This window comes from Carassius auratus, unplaced genomic scaffold, assembly GCF_003368295.1.
Source record: "Carassius auratus strain Wakin unplaced genomic scaffold, ASM336829v1 scaf_tig00025656, whole genome shotgun sequence".
NCBI lineage: Eukaryota > Metazoa > Chordata > Actinopteri > Cypriniformes > Cyprinidae > Carassius > Carassius auratus.
Genome location: NW_020525442.1, coordinates 32,500 through 55,540, shown reverse-complemented (window position 1 = coordinate 55,540; position 23,041 = coordinate 32,500). Strand labels below are relative to the sequence as shown.

General features: G+C 37.5%; 1 protein-coding gene across 1 annotated transcript in view; it reads right to left on the bottom strand.

The window, feature by feature from the left end:
• LOC113078388 (complexin-1-like) overlaps positions 1–21,513 on the bottom strand; it is a 41,413-nt gene extending 19,900 nt beyond the window's left edge. Inside the window, exons 1-2 of the mRNA XM_026250718.1 lie at positions 21,209–21,513; positions 20,091–20,203 (exon numbers count right to left, since the gene is read on the bottom strand). Of these exons, the coding sequence (XP_026106503.1) occupies positions 20,091–20,121 (31 nt within the window). The 5' untranslated portion in view covers positions 20,122–20,203; positions 21,209–21,513. The remainder of the gene's footprint in view (positions 1–20,090; positions 20,204–21,208) is intronic.
• Between the last annotated feature and the right edge of the window lie 1,528 nt (positions 21,514–23,041).

Below are 23,041 nucleotides of genomic sequence, written 5' to 3'. Positions count from 1 at the left end.
CCTCTGGCCGTTGCTCAAAGACTCACACAGTTGTTGCAGAGATGCAGTTGGTGTACACAATGCCATTGTCTGGATCTATTACATTCGTCATTACTGTAATGCACCTGACAGGACCTGCTCACTTGGAAGATTAACCTTTTTATCCTTGAGGGGAGACTGGCAAATGGAGTGGGCATGGTAGGCTTTCTGTGCAAGATGCAAAAAAAAAGAATGAACATGAACATTGATTTAGTTGATGTCAGAACCACTTGGATTGTTCACACACTTGTGTTTAAAATCCTAAGGCCAAACGATACAATGACAAGTAGGCTCAAAGCAACGCAAACAATGGCCAACAACAGCTAGAGCACCAGCAGGACAACTGGTGATGAAACTAGCATATTGTACATCTGTTATTTGTCCGAATATATCTGTCAAGAAAGCTTTTCAGAAAATGTAATTTTTTTTTATTTAATTATTTTTTTGGTCACAGCACCAACCACAAATTGCTGTGCCAAGAGAATTCAGAAACAATGCAGTGCTAGAATGTCAAAGCGTGTTGTTTAGCAAAAGACAACCAATCATGAAATGCCTCAGTGCTTGTGTCATTAAATATTTATGCACTTTTTAGTCACCAAGATGTTCATGTGTTGTGCTTAGTTTCAGTGGTTGAACTGAAATGTCCAACAATGATTCAAATCCTTTTTTGCATTTAATTTTTGTTCATTTCATAAGAATTTAGACATGTAGAATCAATATTTATATCAATATTTTAACTGTAAAAAGGTTAAAAAGGCCCTTTTTTTGTATTTTAAAATTACAATAAGATGTATTGGCTTTAGAAACATCACTACATAACATATTAAAATGTATAATCAGACACCATGTTGTAACAATAATTACTAATGTGTTTTTTTATATATATACTGGTGCCACCATTAAGCAATATACAAAAGATCAACCTGAGTTTGTTGAAAAACATTTCTTCAAAGATTTATTATGTTACTTCTTGCATGTTTGCGACCATTTAAAAGTGGAAGTTCCAACGTGTGTAATTTAAAGTGTGTTCAGTTTTATCTGAAACAGTTTATTGTGAATCTGACACTATTCTATAATGTTGGTTGTTGTGTATTCGTTGCGCTGTTCAAAAATGAAATCTCAGGTGATTGGTGCTAAAATGTTAATGCTCTGTTGTGTTTAAATATATATTCCGCCAACCTTAAATCTTACCAATATTGTAAAAGCAAACATGCAACAACAGCAAATTTGCGTGAGCAATCATGCCATAGCTTTTTCACATCTTTAAACTCTTTCATCATGATTTGTATCCGGGAGCTCCACATAGCAAGAGCAATACTGTACCAAGAAGATCCACTAATGTATACTGTATCTCTGGCAACCCAATGGCACATCTGGTGCTATATAGTCCAACAATTGTAACCACACACAATTCTGAACGATTACTAAGAACATACCCTCAAAACCCCAAACCAGTTTCACAAAATGGACCCAAACCTGTTCAGACCTCCCAGCAACAATGCATTAAAGAAAACTGGTGGCACGACAGAATCTTTAATAGAAATGTTCATTGTCTTACTGCACTGACTAATTTTTTTCCCCCTTGTTTGAAGTGTGAACAAGTCCAAAAATCTGTCAGTACACATTATACTCATGAGAAACAAGTGTTAATATGTTAAGCAATGTGGCTTAAGCAGTAAATGTGTCTACTTGGATTTATTTTTAGATATATTTACTGGAAAAACAGTCAATTAAAGTGAAGTGAAGTGACATTCAGCCAAGTATGGTGACCCATACTCAGAATTTGTGCTTTGCATTTAACCCATCCGAAATGCACACACACAGAGCAGTGAACACAAACACACACACTGTGAGCACACACCCGGAGCAGTGGGCAGCCATTTATGCTGCGGCGCCCGGGGAGCAGTTGGGGGTTCGATGCCTTGCTCAAGGGCACCTAAGTCGTGGTATTGAAGGTGGAGAGAGAGCTGTTCATGCATTCCCCCCACCCACAATTCCATCCGGCCCGAGACTAGAACTCACAACCCTTCGATTGGGAGTCCAACCCTCTAACCATTAGGCCACGACTTCCTCATTAAGTAATTTTTGCAGCGTGAAGAAGAGCTAAAATGGGAATTTTTGAATTACGAGAGACTTTAGCACTGTGGAAACTACAAGCAAGTGGCTTTGATTTTGGGTTTACACCCCCATTCCTGGTTAAATACCCTTTTTTAAGATCTTATCGTGTAATGAGCAGATTCTAATTAATCAGCTTCACCCTCATTGCATTCCAGCATCCTTCTTCCCTAATCGAAATCATCAGTAATTAACCGCTTTAAGCATATACCACCATTGTCCCTGTCTCTCTCACCCCTGAAGCCTAGCATATCATTTTGGTTTCCCCCTCATTAACAAAGCTCACCATGAAACCAACTCAACTCAGAACATGGCCCATGGTGACATCATGTCCTGTGCTGGAACAGCCTCTGTAGTATGAACACTGGGCTGTTTGCTTTTATGAATGCACTTCCAGAACTACCTCTGTGTCTCGTCGCTCATAGATTCTGACATGTTGATCCAAGTTAGTGATTTTTCTTCATGTTAAAAATGAGCCAAAATGTTTAAATAATTAATCATGCCTGGCAGAGGTGTAATAGTGACATAAATCATTACGAATGCGGCACAAACATGATGACAGCTCACAGAGGAAAACAAGAAAAATTGTCATTCTTCAGAAATCTTACAGTGCCATCACAGATTCTCAAGAAAATACTGGTATATTTAGTCAAATCAAAATTAATATCTAGATTATGTTGAATAGTATTAAGGGAATAATTTAGGCTGAACCATCCACAATGACTATATTTGCAATGTCTTAGAACAACTTTTATTTCAATGTAAACACTACCATTTTAAATGTTTACCTTCTTCTTTCTAACCAAGTGTGCATGTACTTGATTAAAAATAACAGCAATGTTGTCAAACATTGTTTCAATCTAAAATATACAGGTGCATTAAAAGGTGTCAATAAATTAGAATGTTGTGGGAAAAGTTCATTTCAGTAATTCAACTCAAATTGTGAAACTTGTGTATTAAATTAATTCAGTGCACACTGAAATAGTTTAAGTCTTTGGTTCTTTTAATTGTGATGATTTTGGCTCACATTTACCAAAAACCCACCAATTCAATCTCAACACATTTGAGTTGAATTACTTGAATTACTGAAATAAATGACATTTTCCATTGCATTTTAATTTATTGAGATGCAACTGTAGTGTTCAAATTGTTCAAAATTCAAGTATGGAAAAAATTGCATTATTTTCTAAGTAGATCATCAGAGAAAAATCAAGCCCAGTGCCCTCTGACCTGTTAATGTAAAGGAAGAGAGGCACTTTCAACCTCCCCATTTGAATTGTCTGTTATTATGGAACTGATGGTCTCTATGCTGGCCCCCATTTTGAGCTATTACACTGCTATCTCTGTGCATTAGCCACAAATGGGTCGCTAATTACATTCCTACATTATAGCTTTGCTCATCCACTGTCTGCTCTGACTTACAATAACAGCAAATGACACTGGTGCACAGCCCTCCTCTGATGTTTTCTTCCATAGAGTACTCAGTTGTGCTCTTTCTGAGATGTGGCTTGTGCAATTCCATTCATGTCTCTGACCTTTCCATGTGCAGCCATGCATGACTCTGGAATTGTTCACCTGAAGCATTGGTTGATAGCAATTGATTTTGCTTCCATTTATTATTTTATGGGAGTCACATTATCTGTCTGTCTCCGTCCGCCCCTTCTGTCTTCCTGGCAAGATAATCCAGGTGCATCAAATAAACTTAAGTGTTTTCAAAACTTCCTTTGTTTACAGGTTTAAATTAGATGTTGTATGTGGACTGTGTCTTTTGGATCCCATGTTATCTTCTTTTCCCAGGACGGGTCAGTCTGGTCCAGTGCGTTTGGCCTGTAGTCAGATGTATTTGTGTGTTGGAGTGTATGGATGAGACTGATATGACTAGCTGTTGTTTCAAGGACAATTCCGTCCTTTGATGTCTGTACACCCACAGTCCCAGTTGTCCACATGTCTGTCTGCCAGCCATCCAGATGAGCTCAGCATTTCCAAAAAAAAAAAAAAAGGCATTCTTCTCCAAAACAAACACTACAGTCCTGAAATCATGTTGATCTAAGCAAGACTGCATATGCTGTGTTGACCCCTCTTCGAGATGATCTTATTATGTGTTAAAATGGCATGAGCATTGAAGGAAGAGTAGACACAAGACTGATTCTCTCTTTCGTTTGCCCTCTGAACCCTCTTTTTCTTTTTCCTAGAAGCAGGGCTGTCTGTTTGTCATGCTAAGTGGGCTGACATTTTTGAGGCATCTCTTATCAATAGTGAAATGTCCTGTCTTTAATTCAGCTTGTCAAAGAATACAATCACTTTAAAGTGATTCACCATGCTCTGGATTTTTTTATTTCTCTCTCAGATGAGTCCATGTAATAGAGTAGTTCATCCAAAAATTTAAATTCTATCATCTTTTTCTACCTCTCATGTTGTTCAAAACCTGTATGACAACAAAAAAGATAAAAACTGAACTGTTATCCATTTAATTATATTCAATAAAATAAAGTTACTTGATATAGAGGATGAATGATGAATAAATACCACTTCAAAGGTATCAAACAAGCAGTTAATGGGTTAGTTCACACAAAAATCAAAATTATGTCATTCTCTCAGTCTCTAAGTCCATCCATTGAAGCTGTGTGTACAGTGTACTGTCCATGTCCAGAAAGGTAAGAAAAACATCATCAAAGTAGTCCATGTGACATCAGAGGGTCAGTTAGATTTTTTTTGAAGCATCGAAAATACATTTTGGTCCAAAAATAGCAAAAACTACTACTTTATTCAGCATTGTCTTCTCCTCCGGGTCTGTTGTGAGCGTGTTCACTGCAGTTTAGTGATATCCGATTTTAAGACTTTTGTGTGATTTTTCATCTGCATTTAACTGTATCCAGCTTCATATCTTAGCAGAATGGATAAATAGGGTTTATAAAACATTAATTCTGGGCTGATATGTTGGCTGATGGATTATTTAACTGATAGGTCTCACTGTCTGAAAGTAAACAGGATTTTATCTGACATACATTTTTCTTCGACTGGGTCACCACAAGGATGCATTCTTGCACCTCTTTTATTTGTGCTGTATGCTAAAGAGTGTCAAAAGCAACTACAGAGGCGTCATATCATTAAGTTTGCAGATGATTCATTGATTGTTTCCGTTTTAAATAGTGAGGATCTTGGTCATGTTCCTGTACTGGTAGATTGCAGACATGGGGACTTGTGACTTGGTGACTTGGACTCGAGTCGACTCGAGTCGCTATTTTTAGGACTTGAGACTTGACTAGGACTTGGAAGTTAAAGACTCGGGACTTGACTTGACTTGAGACACGATGACTTGAATGACTTGAGTCTTAATTACATCATGTTTTCAGTTTGAATATAAAATATATAATTTATTTTTAAAATAAAGTTGATTACTCAGCTGGAGCGCAGGCTGAGAATAGCGTCGTGACAGGATCAGGACACTATCATCAGTCATGCCCTCTCTACCTTACACACACCACGCCCACTTAAATCAGATATCACATCACAACATGTCAGCCTGAGAGGTACCGAGGGTCATCGCTTTTGTCTTCAATAGTTCGCGCCTAAAAACGCGTGGAAAACGCTAGTCGCGCAGCTTTCTCCTTCTTTCCAAAGCGCTCAGGCAGAAGTGCTCCTGGGGCGTCTGTCGTTGCTAAGCATCCATGACACGCTCTCTCTCATTGAAAACGCGGAAATTTCAGCAAAGGATAAATGGATTTGCAGCACTAAAAATCGCTCGCAGTAGCTCTGCTACTAAATTCATTTCAAAATGGCAATCCATATACAGCTATGAACAGAACAGCTGTTCCTTCATCTTAGCTGAGCTTTCAACGTTGATACGAGAAAGGATGAAGCTGATTGGTTAGTTATTGTCACGTGACCTGCGGTGCGCTTGCGGCATTCTGAAAAGTTTAGATGTTGAGCGCGTTGCTTCTATTATGAGCGCGCATACCGCGCGCCTACATTGGAAATAACGAACTTGCGCGCAAAGAAGACGTGATGTGAACAGCCCCTAATGATCCGCTAGCAGGCCGTCAAAAAAACGCATTCCAGGGGCGGCGCTAGGGTTGGGCTAAGGGGGCATAAGCCCCGAATATTTTATTACCTTGTCTTTCTCATAGATCAAAACAATTAATCAGAAAAACAAATGTAGCTGCCGCGATTACCCAATCATGACAAGTGCATATTACATACATATATATATATATATATATATATATGTACAGTACAGAATATAAATATGACGTATTTTCAGTTGTTTCATACTTTTTTGTTATGTACAGTACAGACCAAAAGTTTGGACACACCTTCTCATTCAAAGAGTTTTCTTTATTTTCATGACTATTGACTATTGTAGAGTCACACTGAAGGCATCAAGGGCTATTTGAGCAAGAAGGAGAGTGATGGGGTGCTGTGCCAGATGACCTGGCCTCCACAGTCACTGGACCTGAACCCAATCGAGATGGTTTAGGGGTGAGCTGGACCGCAGACAGAAGGCAAAAGATCCAACAAGTGCTAAGCATCTCTCGGGGAACTCCTTCAAGACTGTTGAAGACCATTTCAGGTGACTACCTCTTGAAGCTCATCAAGAGAATGCCAAGAGTGTGCAAAGCAGTAATCAGAGCAAAAGGTGGCTACTTTGAAGAACCAAGAATATTACATATTTTCGGTTGTTTCACACTTAGTTATGTATATAATTCCACATGTGTTAATTCATAGTTTTGATGACTTCAGTGTGAATCTACAATTTTCATAGTCATGAAAATAAAGAAAACTCTTTGAATGAGAAGGTGTGTCCAAACTTTTGGTCTGTACTGTAAGTTACAAGTTACAATTTTGTTTGATTCCATGATGTATTTTACTGAACATGTGTATTTACAATGCAAATCCAAATTATTTTAATTTACTGACAGTTACTTATATCTTGTCTTTTAACTTTATTAAGATCAGATTCTTCAGGTAAAATAACAATATTAAGGTGACTTGACTTGGACTTGACTTGACATAGCTTGTGACTTGACTTGACTTGACTTGCCCAAGAAAAAAATACTTGGGACTTACTTGAGACTTGAAGGTAAAGACTTGAGACTTACTTGAGACTTGCACATGTGTGACTTGGTCCCATCTCTGGTAGATTGTATTGATTTGTGTAATTTGTCCTTTCTGGACATTTATGTGTTTAAAACTAAACAGATGATTATAGATTTTAGGAAGAATCCTACAGTCATCTCTCCTGTGGTTATTAATGATCATGTTGTTGAAGTTGTATGTCAGTTTAATTACCTTGATACTGTAATAGACGAAAAGTTGACCTTTGAGGCTCATGTGAATGCTACAGTATGTGTAAGAAAGCCCACCAGCGTATGTCTTATTGGCGGAAGCTTTGTAGTTTTAATGTGGACAGTATTTTCATGAAGATTTTTAACTCTTGTATTGGATCTGTCATTATTTTCTCATTTGTGTGTTGGTATGGGTCACTTAATGTAAAAAGCAGAAATAGATTGCAGGGAATTGTTAAAGTGTGTGGTAAGATTGTTGACACCACTTTAAATGATTTGAAAGACTTGTATAAGTTTAGGACTCTGAAGAAAGCTGAATTAATTACGAATGATCTCAGCCATCCCCTGCAGAATGTTTTTAAGTTGCTTACTTCTACTCGTATATATTATTTGCCTTTATGTAGGATTAAAAAATTATTTTATACCAGCTGCCATAATTTTTTTAATATTATTCTTTTTTTAATGTATATTATTAATGGAAGTCATTGTTTTTTTGTTTTGTTTTGGGGGGGGGGGTTTGCCTGTGTGTTGTGGTGTTGTTGATTTTTTTATGTTTTACTGCCGGCTGTGAAACAAATTGCCCTCTGGAGGAAAATGAAGTCGACCTTGACCTTGACATATTAGAACAACACAGAACTGACAAGTCCATGAATCTGAGCAAACCTGCAGCCTCATCAAAACACCAGCTGTACCCACAACTGGAGATTCTTGAGTGTGTTTCCTATCTTAGTTACCTATTTGTCATTTTATCCAGAGCAATATACAGTACACTTATTACAGGCACAAGGGCGCAGTGCTAAACCTTCACAGCTCAACCCTAGTGAATTTGAATTTTACAGTTACAGTTTCATATTGAACCCTTTCAAAGCTGTAGTAGCTCTCTGCATTTAATTTCCCATAGTTTATTTGTAAATTAACATCACGCAACAAGACTTAATGCCATAAATGTATGTATGTATGTATGTGTGTTTTTTCTACATTTTTATCAAATCTGGGGTTGCACATAAAAATTACAAATAAGGCTATAAATCATTGCAGCTTTCAGAAGACAGGTATTAAGCAAAAGTCAACTGTAAGTAAAGAAGTGTGTTTGGCATCTTTTGCTCTTCCTGGCTTTCATTACTGGCTGGAAGAATTTGTTTAGATGGAGGTGGTGCTTTCTAGCGGAGCTCTGCGGGGACTCTGTAAAGTGTTGGTGGGTCAGCAGAGGCCTCTCCAGACGCCCACTACTCTCTGACGCCTACCTTCACCATTTGGGTACCGCTCTGAAGGCATACCGAAACACAAGATTCGTTCTGAGACCTTCAACTCAAAAATAGAGAAAGAAACTTCCTTTACAAAAGATGCTTGTTTGATGTGTATCTGCATTTGTTTATGAATGTTTTAAAATATGTTAAAAGCACATGATTTAAGAAGCGTGCAACGTATTGGAGCCGTGGTATTATTGTGAACATAACCCCGTTTGGAGGCCATGGACTCCCTTTTTATATTCCAAAGGCTGCACACAGTGCAAAACTCAAGGTGATGAATGGTTTTGCAATGGCGTCACTGTAGGCCATAACTCTCCACCAGTGTCACAGGGACCACAGTGACTGAGTATGCTGCATAATTTCATATACGCCATTTGTTAAAAGCAAGGCCGCTCTCTTTCTCTCTCCTGGAATAGATTTTAGTGGGTGTGTAGCACCAGGTGAGGAAGTGTTGAGAGATGCTGAATAGAACATTTTTATTTCTCTTTGCACTTTGGAATTCAAGGCTTTGAACCATGAATGTAAAAAAAAAAGAAGAGAAAAAAAATTGTTAATGTAATTTAGCATTTGACTTTTCCAGTTATAAAATATTTGAACATTCTTAAGATAAATTAACTTCAGAAGCAAATTACATAAACTGTTGAGACTCATTTAAAGGTGTATAATACTATAATATTAAGTTTGATATTAAGGAAATGTCAACGAGGTAAGAACAATACAATAATTAAAGGTATATGGTTTAAAAAGTCTTTAATTTTTCTGCAGGTTTGCTGAAGCAAATTATGGATTTTCTTTTTTCTTTTTTTTCTTCTTTTTTTTTTTGCAATGTAAACAATGAATCATCTTTTGATTTTCAACTGCTTTAGTGCTTCATGGACAAGAATGTTATTGAAGTCGTTTGAACATCTGCCAGCAAATGTGAAGCCAAAAATAGCTTGCAGTGATCAAAAAGTACTGTAGACACTCGCCTTTGTTCTGTTCTGCCCTTCTCCTTTTAGCCACTTAAGGCACTGAAAATTTATTACAACTTTCACAAGAGGGTGAAGGAATTTCCCTGTGACAGATGGTGAATGGCATATCCTGCTGCCTGCATCAGCGGAAGCTGGGGTAATGTTGGGATCCAGTTCTGTCTGAAACCACTGACAGAATCACACACTTGTTTCTTGATGTGCTGGTGACGTTTTATATACTCTAGTTGACCGTAAAGGTGAAGTGTGTGATTATTCTGATGTGAAAGTGCCTTTTTCTTAGATTAATGTGCAGTGACAACTATAAGTAAACCTTTTGTAGGTTGACTTCCTGAAGTGTGCAAACACTTCAACCCTGTGGCGCTGTCAAAACATGGGTTTCTGACATCTCAGCTTCTGCCTCAGCCAAGAGAATGTAAGAGTATTTGGGAAACCTGTTTGAAGACAATCATTACCTTACCATTTAAGTTTGACTTGTGTCACAGAAAACATAAAAGTCACCTGTAAGGGTCCATAGTTGGAAAGCATTATATATATATATATATATATATATATATATATATATATATATATATATATATATATATATATATATATATATATAGAAATGCAGGTTTTTTTTTTTTTTTTTGACAATGTATAGTCTTTGGGATTACTGTTGCTTTGATATTTCAGGGACAATGTTTAGTTTGGTCTCCTTCTGCCATCAAACATGAAGCCAAAACTAGATAGCAATGTTCAAAACATACTGTAAACACTCAACCTTGTTCTGTTCAGCCCTTTTTCCATTAGTCACTTAAAGCCTAGAAAATGTATTACAACCTTCACAAGAGGGGGATATGACTCCTTCAATCTGACCTGACTGATAGTAGTATAAGCAAATATACCACTGTATTTATAACAATATGTGCACTGTATTGCTGTTGTATCAGCTTGAACAAAGAGAACCCAAAAAGAACCAAAAGCAACTAAACCAGATAGAGCAAGATTTAGAAATGTTCAGAGTTACAGAATACAGAAGACTCAAGCAAAAAATTCACATTAATGAGCATTCACTCTTGTAGCATGTTTCTGTATTGTTGATAAAAGGACTGACTCCATCTATTTGGTAATGAGGCTGAAATAGTCATTCCATTAAGGAGTGTGACCGCATAACCTGGTGTTATTGTTGGCACAGGCCAAACGTCCACCAACGATCACATGTACACTTAATATCAAACACACACACACACACACACACACACTGACAAATGGTCTAGTAGTTCATCACAAAAGCACCAGACTGCTTAATAGACCTTCACACCAGCCTGTGGGTCATAGCTGATGAACGCTGGAGAAAAAGTAGACAGAAAGTAGAGTCTGCGACTGCAATCACGAAAAGGGAGCAGCTCGCAACCTTTCCAGGCCTGCTGTAGGATTACCTCTGCTAGGGACAGAAAGGTTGCCAGAGTTTCATGCTGGGCCGCGACCGTCATTTTGGACAGCAGTCAAGGGCAAGCAGCGTATCGGCCAAAAGACCTCTGCCCTGTGCCAGCGAGTGATGGAGTTCTCTCGCAGGGATACCGGATAGCACCTCGGAGACCCAACAGTCAGAGAGTGGCATGTCAAGGTTATCTAACAGCTGACGTCGGCAACCTATTTTTTGCTTGCCGAGGTTCCTTTATGTAATTTGCATGAGAACATTATGGGTGTTGACTTTCACTCATTAGTTTGAGATTTTATTTAGAGTGTGTTCAATCCTCAAGAGACATCCTGAGTTTATTGCGTCTGGATCTATTTCTACACTTGAATATTCCTCATTTAGGCCAGACGTCTTGTGGCTAAAAAAGTCTTAAAACAAGGACGTTTTAAAGTTTTTGTCATGCCGGCAGACATATAATGATCTTCACTGAGGAGCTCTGGGATACGGAGTATGATAATTGTTCCCTGGGCCAAGTTGTTTTATGGTTAAGATTAACCTCACAATGGTTTCACGACACTGGATTAATATTAGGCCCACTGCAGTTGAAGAGAGAGCTTTGAGAGTTGCCTGTAATGAATCAAAGAAATGAAATGTCAAACAGGTTTTAATGGGGCCATTTGGACAACGTCTAGTAGGTACTAAATCACTTTTTTCTGTATTTTAACTTTTTTTTTTTTCAGGGGGGCAGTAATGACTGTGTGTGCATCGGGAAGAGAGCATTACCAAGTTTTTTTTTTTTTTTTACATGGGTTCTTATAAAATATTCATTTAGTGAAATTTCAGTCTAAAAGTTGAGATGGGGAAATGTTTGATAACGATGCCATGCCAATGGTGATGATGAGGTGAAGATGATAGTAGGTTATGATGGTGATAATGATTACTGATTAAAAAGACCTTTCTAATGATCTACTGACACCTGCCTGAATCAATAACTGCAGAGTACAAAGTGGGAGTGATCACACTGATGAGCACTGCATGTAGAATTGTCTTACATTTTAAGATGAAGGGTATTACTAACTGGTCGTGCCCAAAACTGTTGATAACCTTGATAAATATGATCAAAGACGACTATGAAAATTAATCTGCTTTCTTTATCTTTTTGATCTTTCATTAAAAAAGAAAAATCAAATCTTTAATTTTTACAGTTACTAACTGTTAACAGTTACTGGTAAAACATCTACTATATATAATGAAATCGTTATTTGAATTTATATGTAATTTATATGTTGCAAGATACTTTTTGCCCAGTGAATTGTGTAGTTACAACATTCACCAGCAGGAGTTGGATGATGAGTCATTGTATATAAAAATTAATAATTAAGATGTTGCATTTAGTTTTCATTTTAACTACATGCTATTATATATATATATATATATATATATATACTTTTTTCTCAATGTATGTTGTCGTTGCAGAATGTACCATTTGAAATGTTAATGCTAATACTAACCAGCCAAGATCTTGATTTGGTGGCAAAATGCTCTGTAATATCTTATAAGTAAAATCTCAAACTCAAATGTTAAAAACCCACCTATAGCTTAAAGGGACCCAAAAATGATAGTTCTGTAATTAATTACTCAGCCTTATGTCATTCCGATCCTGTAAGACCTTTGTTCATCTTCAGAACACAAATTAAGAATTGTTGATGCATGCCGAGAGCTCTCTAACCCTCCCATAGACAGCAAGGATGCTTACACAATCAAGGCTCAGTAATATTGCAAGGACATCGTTAAAATAATTTGTGTGACATCAGTGGTTTAACTAAGAAATTTTATGAAGCTAGAAGAATGCTTTTTTTATGTGCCAAGAAAACAAAAATAACAACTTTAATCAACAGTTTGTCTTCTCTGCATGACCCTATAGTGCCCTTTTGGTCAGTATCAGATACTCTCAAATGATTTTAAATGTTAAATCATTTGACTGAAATGATTCAGTGACTCACTCATGAGGACTGTTACTTGTTTTGTTATTAAATGAATCAGCATTTCTTAAAGAATCGACTGAATGAATGATTTAATGACGTTCGTTTCGTTCGTGAATGATTCTGTGCTTTAAATTGCTTGCTAATGAAGATCATTTCACTTCCTTTTTTTCTCCTGTAAAGTGTGCTTGCTGTGTCAAACTGGCAAAGACCTCATGGAGCCCCATGGCACCGTGTAGGACCATCGGCCGGTCCAAAGTCATGACTCATCCATTTATAACACACATGAATGGCTGTAGCTTGACCAGATATCTAACCCGCGGTCATTCTGGGGACATAGCCCATCTGTGCTGTGTCTGTATGTGTATGTGTTTATACAAGTGTGTGTGCAAAGATGTCACTGCATGTGACTTGGCAATTTAAGGGCATTGATCGTGAATTGATGTGTTGACAAGATATCCTCAAGGCATCATTTGCACAAGAATGGATCGATTGTCAATGTCAATTTGATACATGCATTAGTGCATTGTGGGTATGTATATGTGTGTGTCATGATGACAGGTGTTTTCTCTGTGTGGAACTGAAAGGGCGATTGCACACTTGTAGTCCCTGCAGCTCAGAGCCAGAAACCTACAGCCGAAGAACCTGCCCATGTGTCCTACCATGTGGTCATCTGCTGGCCCGAAAGAGAGATGGATTGAGATAGTGAGAGAGAAAGAAACAGAGAGAGCGTTGTGTTCCGCTCACAGGTTTAAGGTCAGGCACGACACTATCTACAGGATGGACAGGAAAACATATTGCATCCTGTCCTGGAGAGCCATTTAAACAGGTGTCAAGGTGTGCATGAAGAAAGGAAAGTGTGTGTAGGTTTACTAAACTATATAGACCAGTGGTTTTCAAAAAATTGTAATCTAATGACCCCCAGATATGATAATACCCTTGCACTGTATATATTATAATGTGTATATAAATTGTCCATATTAAATATTTTAAATATTAAAATATATTATTTATTTGATGTATAAAATTTTATTTATTAAAAATGTTAATAAATACATTTTTATATTTTTCGCTGATTTTATTTTTAACTTTACATGCACAGTGCTTTCTGTCAGATGACTGTCAATTATATGACTGTAAATAGATAATAATTAATCTTCATGCTTTTTTTTACAGAATAAAACACTATATAAATGTCATTTAGATATTATGTAATGTAGAATTCAGTAAATTGTTCATTTTTCATCTCCAATTTTCCGATGACCCGTCTGATAACCCATGCAACTTTGAGGACAAAATCATCCTCAGAAGTTAGATAAATATAGCACAACATCCCTTTAAGGACGCTACGTAATAGAGTTTATTGGTCATTCTATACTTTATTACCACTTCTCAGCCTGATTTCGCTCCCTTCACTCACCTTAGAGGCTCACATTACAATTAAAACTTGATGACTGTCAGATTAGTTTGGCTCTAAGAGCTCCTAAAAGCCCTATAATCAATTTAATGTCCGTCTGATTCCAGCCGAAATGCCGGATCTAGCATTTAACCTCCTACCCTGCAGCGGAGGGATCGGCACCTTGCCCTATCTCAGCTGTTGTATTGATTTCAGCACATTGCATTTACCGTTCTTCTCATTACATGGTTAAAAATCATGCAGGCTGAAAGTAAGTAATCAGTCGTTTATAGGTCAACACATAAATCAATAGGCCTGCACAGAGCTGGGCTTCCTGACGTCACAGGCTTTGATTTCCCCTTGTAAGTTACACATGATGTACTGATGTATATTGTTGTTACTGTAGTAATCTAAAGATCTGTTTGCTTTTACGCCATCTATATGTGAAGACAGCAGAGAAATGTATGCTCAGCACAGTGGAGTCCATTGTTTTGTTAACTTTGTGGTTTATTATTTTGAGTCGTATAGGACGCGGTAACACATGACCTTCTCACAATATATTGCTGTACACATCCATCGCTTTGGCCACTCATAAATATTCACACAATTATGCAGCATGTATCAAATGATCTGCTCTCCAGTGCGGTTAGCGCTCACACTTTTGCTCACCTTTTTCAACTAACTCAGGGACTGCTAAACGAAATGATCACACAAGTCAAACGAACTAGGCTTTGGAGGTCAGATGTGCTCTGGCACTGTTAATATTGTCTAGTGTGAGCATTCTTGTTGCTTCATAACATTATGGTTGAACCGCTGATGGCAGATGGACTATTCTGACAACGTCTGTCATACTTTTCTGGACCTTGACAGTGTAACCAACTTGGTAGTCTATGGTACAGTCTCAAGCCTCCTGGTTTTGATCCAAAATATCTTAAATTGTGTTTCGAAGATGAAAAAAGCTTATACAGGTTTGGAACGACATGGGGGTAAGTGATCAATGACAAAAAAAAAATATTTTTAATTTGTATTTTATTTTATATAAATATAAAAGTGTAAGGAAACCAATTGTTCCAAAGAACCTCTTGTGTGTAGAATCACTCTCTGCAGATTTAGAACTGTTGAAACACACAGTGTACAGTCCAGAGTCATCCAGTCAATTGACTAAAATGACTCTCATAAATACTTTCTTTGACTTGTATTGTCAGTAAATGAATCAGCGTTTCTGAAAGAATTAATTGTATGAATGTATGATTCAATGACATCTGCATTAACACTCATTTCTTTCCTGAATGATTCTATGTTTTTGAATGATTCAGTATACTGAATGATTCCATGGTTCACTCATAAAGACTTTTTTATTTGGATTTGGATTTTTTTGAATGATTTAAAGACTCACTCATAAAAACATTGGTATGTTTCATTCCTGAATGATTTAGTGTTTTGAATGGTTGGATAGAATAAATAAGTCAAAGTCTCACTCATAATAACATCACCACCTACTGCTGAAACAAGGTAACCCGCAGAAAGAGTCATGGACCCCCCCCCCCCCCCCCCCGCAACCAACAACTGAGATTATTGGGAATTTAAGAATAAGAATAAGGGGCAAACTTTTAGATATGCCCAGCCAACATAGGGTAGAATCTTAAAATGAGAAAACGTGACAAGTAATAGCTTGTTTTCGCATGATTGAATTTTTTTCCGTCATTAAAGTAACTCAAATTAACCCCTGTGACAGCCGGGATGTGGTATTACAGCACAGTTTTGCACAGCCATCACTTCAATAGAACTCAGTTAAGTTAATTTCAATTGACATGAGGTTGCGTTGTGCTTCTGATTAGGGGCGTTTGATTAGCTTATGCATTTCCATGACCCACGCTAATGTATGACCCTTTGTCAGAGTGGCCTGCCAGAACCCCGCAGGAACTGCGAGAGCATTGACACTAATGTGAACGTGATCTGATTCAGATCCGAAAACCTAAGTGCAGTTGGATTAAAATTGGATTCATCTGAGCACCCTCTGCTTATTAATGACAACAGGTGTTAATTTACCACAAATGTGAGCATCCCAATTAAAAATGAAAATTATATACAGTGGGGCCTGAGAGCACATTAACAATCTTTAAAAAAAAATGAAAACACACTCAGGCATGTCGAGCTTATTAACAACGCCGACCAACTTTATGCAAAACTCTCTTTCCACTCCATTGAGTTGCTTTATCCAGAGAGACGCATGGAGAGGGGTAAAAGGAAGTTTAAAAGAAAGTGGTCAAGAAAGTCATGGTTATATTTGGAAAGAAATACTGCAAAAATGTATGTGTATGTCAAGTCAAGTCACGTTTATTTATATAGCACTGTATACAATACAGTTTGTTTCAAAACAGCTCAATAGTAATGAAGAAGAAACCAACACAATCAATAACAGATCAAAAACTTATCTGCCTCAGTTGGAGAGCATATGTTTTTTTATGTGCATTTTATTAAAATAATAATTTCAATGAAATATTCCAAATATGCATAAAAATATGTATATTAAAACATCTCACAAACTTCACCAAATATATGAGACAAAGCAGCTCTGTAGCTCTAAAAAAGACAGTTGTGTCATTATTAAATTCAGTGTTGGTTCAATTCAGTTCAACAACTGTCTTTTATAAAAGTTCATAAATTATGTAACAAGTTCAGTTCAGGTAGAAGAAAGAACCTCTACTGAAGACAACAGTATCATTGTTCATCTCAATTCAATTTCAAGTTTTGTTCTCAACCAACAGTGTCAGTGCAGTCAATTGATATTAATTACTAATTAGTTTCTTTTAAATCCCAACTAAGCACGCTAAAACGCAGTACTGGGCAAAAGATAAGAAAACAGAGCAAACGTGTGTGTAATTCAGCAAGAAAGTGAGATGAGTAAGTGTGAGAGTGCATGTGTGCATAGGGGTGGCCTCCCATTCTGATTGCACTCTGGCTGATGCTGCAGGGATGCCCAAGAGATTTCTCTCACATAACCATGATTAGTCTTACATCCGTGAGCTTTAGTGCCGAACTCTCTCGCCACATGCTGACCTGCTGCCTCTAAATCTCTTACTGAGCCAGACAGGCCCATTATTTCACTTCAGCCTGAGCTTTATTATCTAAAGTCGGTCAGAACCATGTGTGGGGGCCTGTCAAAACGGCTGCTGGCAAATGGAGATTGCCTGTTCCATGATTTACAGGATCAATCAACGGTGGAGACTGCAAGCATACCAAAAAGAAAAAGAAAAAAAGCCCAGAGCAGCAGTTTGAAATGGGCCGATATAGTAAAGCATTTATGGTTGCATCTGAAAGATGCAGTAAAAGCTTTAGAGGAAATACATACAACCTCTTCCATTTATTTGGTATCATGTGATTGGTTTTCTTTTTTGCATATGGAATATGCATACAGAATTATAATTGGCCTGGTCTTCGTTGCATAATTTTAAATGCTTATTTGCTTGAACTTTTCTTCCATGAATGTGTAATTTAGCATCTGCCGAGTTACAAACCACAAAAGTTCACATTAAATCGAGTTCATCTCTCCAACACAGAACACTCATCATTTGTATTCTTGCTATTTTTCTGTGACTTAGCTTACACAGTGTTATATATTTGCATAATGCCTGCCCACTGGCTGCTTAAGCCCCGCCCTTAAAAGCAGTGATTTTGCCATACTGAGGAAACACTTGTTTAACTTTTTCTCAGGGTGGGCTAAACATTTATATATATATATATATATATATATATATATATATATATATATATATATATATATATATATATATATTCTAATATTGACACCAAAGTTACCAAAGATATAATATTTAAGCCAAGTCAATTCACCTTTATTTATATAACTTTTATACAATACAGACTGTTTCAAAGCAGTTAAATAACAGAGTAAATTAAACAGACCTCATGAAATATAAGAGAAATTCAAATGATGCCCTGAAGAGAGTACAGTGTCAATATTCAGCTCAGCTCAGTTCAGTGTTGATTCAGTTCAGTTCAATAACTGTATGAAATTAGTTAATGAAACAAGCTAAATTCAGCTATAAACAGTTATATCATTATTCAGCTCAAGTCGGTTAACAGTTGATTCAATATTGCAAAATTCATAAATTATGAAATAAATCATTTACAGCTGCTCATGAAGCCTCGGGAGCTGATACCCTAATATGGTAAGGGGCGTTACATTTCCGACATACACTCTAAGTGTCTGACCGATCACAACAGACTGGGCTTTTTAGAAAGATGGGTTTTAAAGGTATTTTTCGGGCAGACAGAGGGTGTAAGGTATGAGAAAAACAATGTGTTTTTGAACTTTCAAATCATGTAAATGTATTCTAGCAGACCCCAAAAGTAAATTTATAAACTTGCATAATATGGACACTTTAACCATTTATAGCTGATTCTTGTGTGCAGCTAACTGAAAACAAGACACACCATGAGAGTCATCATCATTTGCACAGAACCGAAGCCTGAAACTAAGCTTACCTAAAACTTATTCTCATGCTGCCTTGCAAGCACTGGTAATTCATGCAGGAAATGCAAATCTAGTTATAGGCGACTTGAAATCTTTAAAACATAATAACCCAAAAACATCTGAAGCCAAGCTCAATTTATCTTAGATACGCGCTGCTACTTTTAGAAAAGGACATGAGAGAGAAAACTTAGGAGTAAAGATGAAGCTGGGGACCACTCTCTCTTCTCAAGGGTGAAATCCTTTTCTGTACAGCTCAGTGGATTTCACTCATTTTCTTTATCGATGGAGCAAGTGGACTAGGGCAGGACCCTCATGGGCTGCTTTACCCGGCAGCTGGTTAATGAAACAGGTCGTTCGCCACCTTTTTATAGCACATCCCCGCTAATCAACCGCCACAGTCCTGCTCCTGTGACATCCCTCGGGACTGGACTGTCAATCTCAGTCTTGATGGGGCTAAGTGCTCTGACGAGCAGAGGTTTGCACAGAGTGAGACGGATAAAATCCTCATTACAAATGCAAAGGAGATTAATGAACCACATTAAGATGCAGTTCTGTTTGGACATATTTATTTATGCCAATATTTATGGAATTATTATTATTTTGATTAAACTCGGCAGAGCACATTATCAGTAGTCAGTCATTCTGGTGTGTCTAGATATAAAATGTGCCTTGCAAAAATAATTAAAATTGAAAAAATAATAATGAACAAAAAGGTCCTTTAAAAGTTATAGTAAATACAATAGAGAAACACATCTGAATTGTCTTCCAGCTAGAAAACAAACACTTATGTCATGAAAGCAACAGGGAACTGCGGCAGATTTTGAAATGCGCAAAGACTCTCGACCTCTATCTACCAGTCCAACAGATCAAGTGCTTTCTAATCCATCACAATATAATCTTAAACCTCATTGTTTGACTTAAAAGATAAGCTATGCAGGACTAAAACAGAAAAAAAAAACACTACTCCAAAGACAAAAAAAAGCAACACTTGGTTCATTTTTCATGTGCATGCAAATAAAGGGCAGTAAATGACTTACAAGCCAAGAGAACAGTAATATATAAGCAGATTGAGCATGATGGTGTTTCTGTGCAAGCTTACTGCATGACTGTATAGTTTCTGCTCTGAGATTATTCTGTGTTTATGTCATGTTTGGAGAAACGGGACAATCTGAAACTTACCTCCCAGAGCTTGCTTCATAACAAAATTCATGATGATGGCTTTTTATTCCTGCCTTCTTCAACCAAATATTACATTCAGGTTGAGCTTTTCAAGTAGTCCCTTGTCGCCAGATCTACAATGTGAAACAGACAATTACTTAATAGCAAAAGCTTACTTTGTATAAACAGCTATTCACCTTAAAAAAAAAAATGTGGATGTGGGCAGTTTTTTTTTTTTTCTATGGGGCTATTTCTAACTTAATTGACACTTAAAATTTTCATTTAAGTATGTGTTTTGTCATATTAAATCATGTGTTTGACTGGATCAAAACCATTTACTGTGTCACAGACGAAGGCATTTTAGGTAATATGATAAAACATTACTAAAGACTATAGGCTAACAATAATGACTGTATGGCATACACAATACTATCCAGCCGATCATTTCACAAGATGCGACATGTGAAGGACAGTAGAGGTCAATATACCTCGCATACAGTTCACACAAAGTGCAGAGTTGTAAAATTACGACGGGCTCCCGTTAGTGACTTATCGGTGCCTGCATGTAACTTAACCTTCACAAGGAAAAAATAGCGCTAATAACAAGCTCTGGGATAAGCATGCATCGTGTACATTTGAAGTAAATCTGCAGGGAGCGTTCGTTCTTCTCTTGGGGAATGGCAACATTACATTGCAACCTAAATATCAAATAACATTTGAGAACAATACTTATTATGATTATTGTGAAAGAGTTTCAGAATGTAAATCTTAGAATTAATTATACTACAATACAACGCAAGACTGGATTCCTTAATCTGTGCGTAAACTTTCCCTCATCCGAATCAAACCCTCAAGCTTATAGTCCGAATTCACCGACACGTTGGCTGATGAATGAGTCCTGGTGAATCTCGTACTCTACTGTACTCCTAGTGTCTTCTTACGCTTATAAATGCGTTAAAACGACCCGCTTTAGTATTCCCGATGCGTGTCGAAGACAAAATCACTTCCTCGTTCCATGGGGCTGATTTCAGCACCATTGCTGGCGGACAGCTCCCGCTCCATCCCACATAGAGCAAAAGCCAAACGCTCGCATTCCACACACACACACACACACACACACACATACAGGTTATAATTACCTGCACGGCGATTTCAAATGTCTCTAGAAGCTGATTAACTCCTCAGAAATGAAAGTTGAGCAGTACTGATACAGCGAGGCTTTAACTGCTCGTTACTAACATCTCTGGTTTCCAGGCAAAAGAAGGACGTCCTTGTTTCTCGTGCTCAGAGAGGCAGTGTGAGTGTCTGTGAGGGGAACTGCAGCTGCCGCTGATAAAGGCACTCACTGAATCACATGGAAAGCTCCCATCTGAAGCGTCCCATGTTCTGAGCAATCAATTTTTAATGACTGTGGCTGTCGTGGGCAGGTGTCCTGCTACACATTCCGGTTATATGCTTCTTTAATGCCAACGCTGGGGGATGAGCTTATTTAAAGCACCTTGCCTTGATGCAAATGACTTGTCGCATACAAATGGGATATGCATGGAAGATTATGTATATGCGATGCAATGCTTTTAATGTTACCGCACGTTATGATTGAACGATTAAGCCTCCGTTTGTTCGGCTTCACCTCGATTTGTCCTTGAAGCTGTCTGATGCGACTCTGCATGCGTTTTCCTGAACAAGCGTGATTTCAGAAAGTGTGGCCGATATGTTTACCCCCGAGAGCGTTGTGGTGTTGATGTGCTTCTGGTTTCCGTTAACAGGTTAATTGATGGATGCTAGTCAAACCATCTAAGCCACCAAATCCAGGACTGGGTGTTAAATCTGCTACTGTTTTAGTTGTTTAAGATATATTCCAAATCAGAGCACTGTATTAATAGGTAATTTAGCTTATTCAGGTCTATAAAAACTATAGGGAAAAATGTTCATTAGGTAAACTGTATATCCACACACGCTACTTTGTTCCTTTGTAATTGTCTGTGAAATTTACATGCAAATTCTGGGTGAAAATTCCGAAAAAACGCTTTATTTTTATTATTTTTTTATTATTAATTTTTAGCAATGCAAGGAGCTACAAAACTTTTTCTTTCATCACTATGTGCCCACTTTATTACATGGCATAATCCCCTTTTAAGATTGGAGGCAAACATTTTTGAGTCGCAATGAGATGTAACTCAACACACAAATCTCAAACACGGTGAGACCATCAAATGTTAATTCGGTAAAAATGTGAAGTCAGAATTCAAATTATTTTGAACGGCCATCAATAGAGAAAGATGCTGTTTGGTTTCAAATGATGTGCTTCTAGCATCTGCCACCAGGGGCTGAAATATTTGCGATATATAACATGCTTGGCATGCTTTATTATATTCAGTGATTAGTTTTCTCTCAAAAGAGCTTATTGCATCAGTTCAGTGCTTTGTAAACATAACTTCCCTTCCAGACGGGTACTCTCCAATTTCCAGCCAATTTGATTGAAGCTGCTGATCTTTGGGTATGGCTTGCCAGATTTGTTTGCATCATACAGTCAGGAAACAAACAGTGGGTGTCCGTGGGTCCCTGTGCAGCTACAGAAGAAAAGTTTTTCATTTATTTGATGCAACCCGAGAACAGGTAGTAAAGTGGGTGAAGCTTTATCCAAGGGGGGAAAAAAAAGTGAAGCACTGACTGGTAAATCAGTCACACTGCCTTTTGTGCCTTGATGTGACAAGAAAGAAAATCCATTTTATCTAATCTTGCATGTGTATGCAAACAAAATACATCAAGTGTTAAGTAGGCAGATGTTATTTTGAAATCACCATTAATACATGTCATCACGACTATATCATTTAACGCTGAAAACTTACCTGCAGTTTTAAAACCAACTTGATCTGAAATGCTACAGGTAAATGAGCTTATTACAGCAGAATTTACAATGCACACAGTGGTGATGCGTCATATTTACGATTTGACCGTCCTCTCTGGCCTTC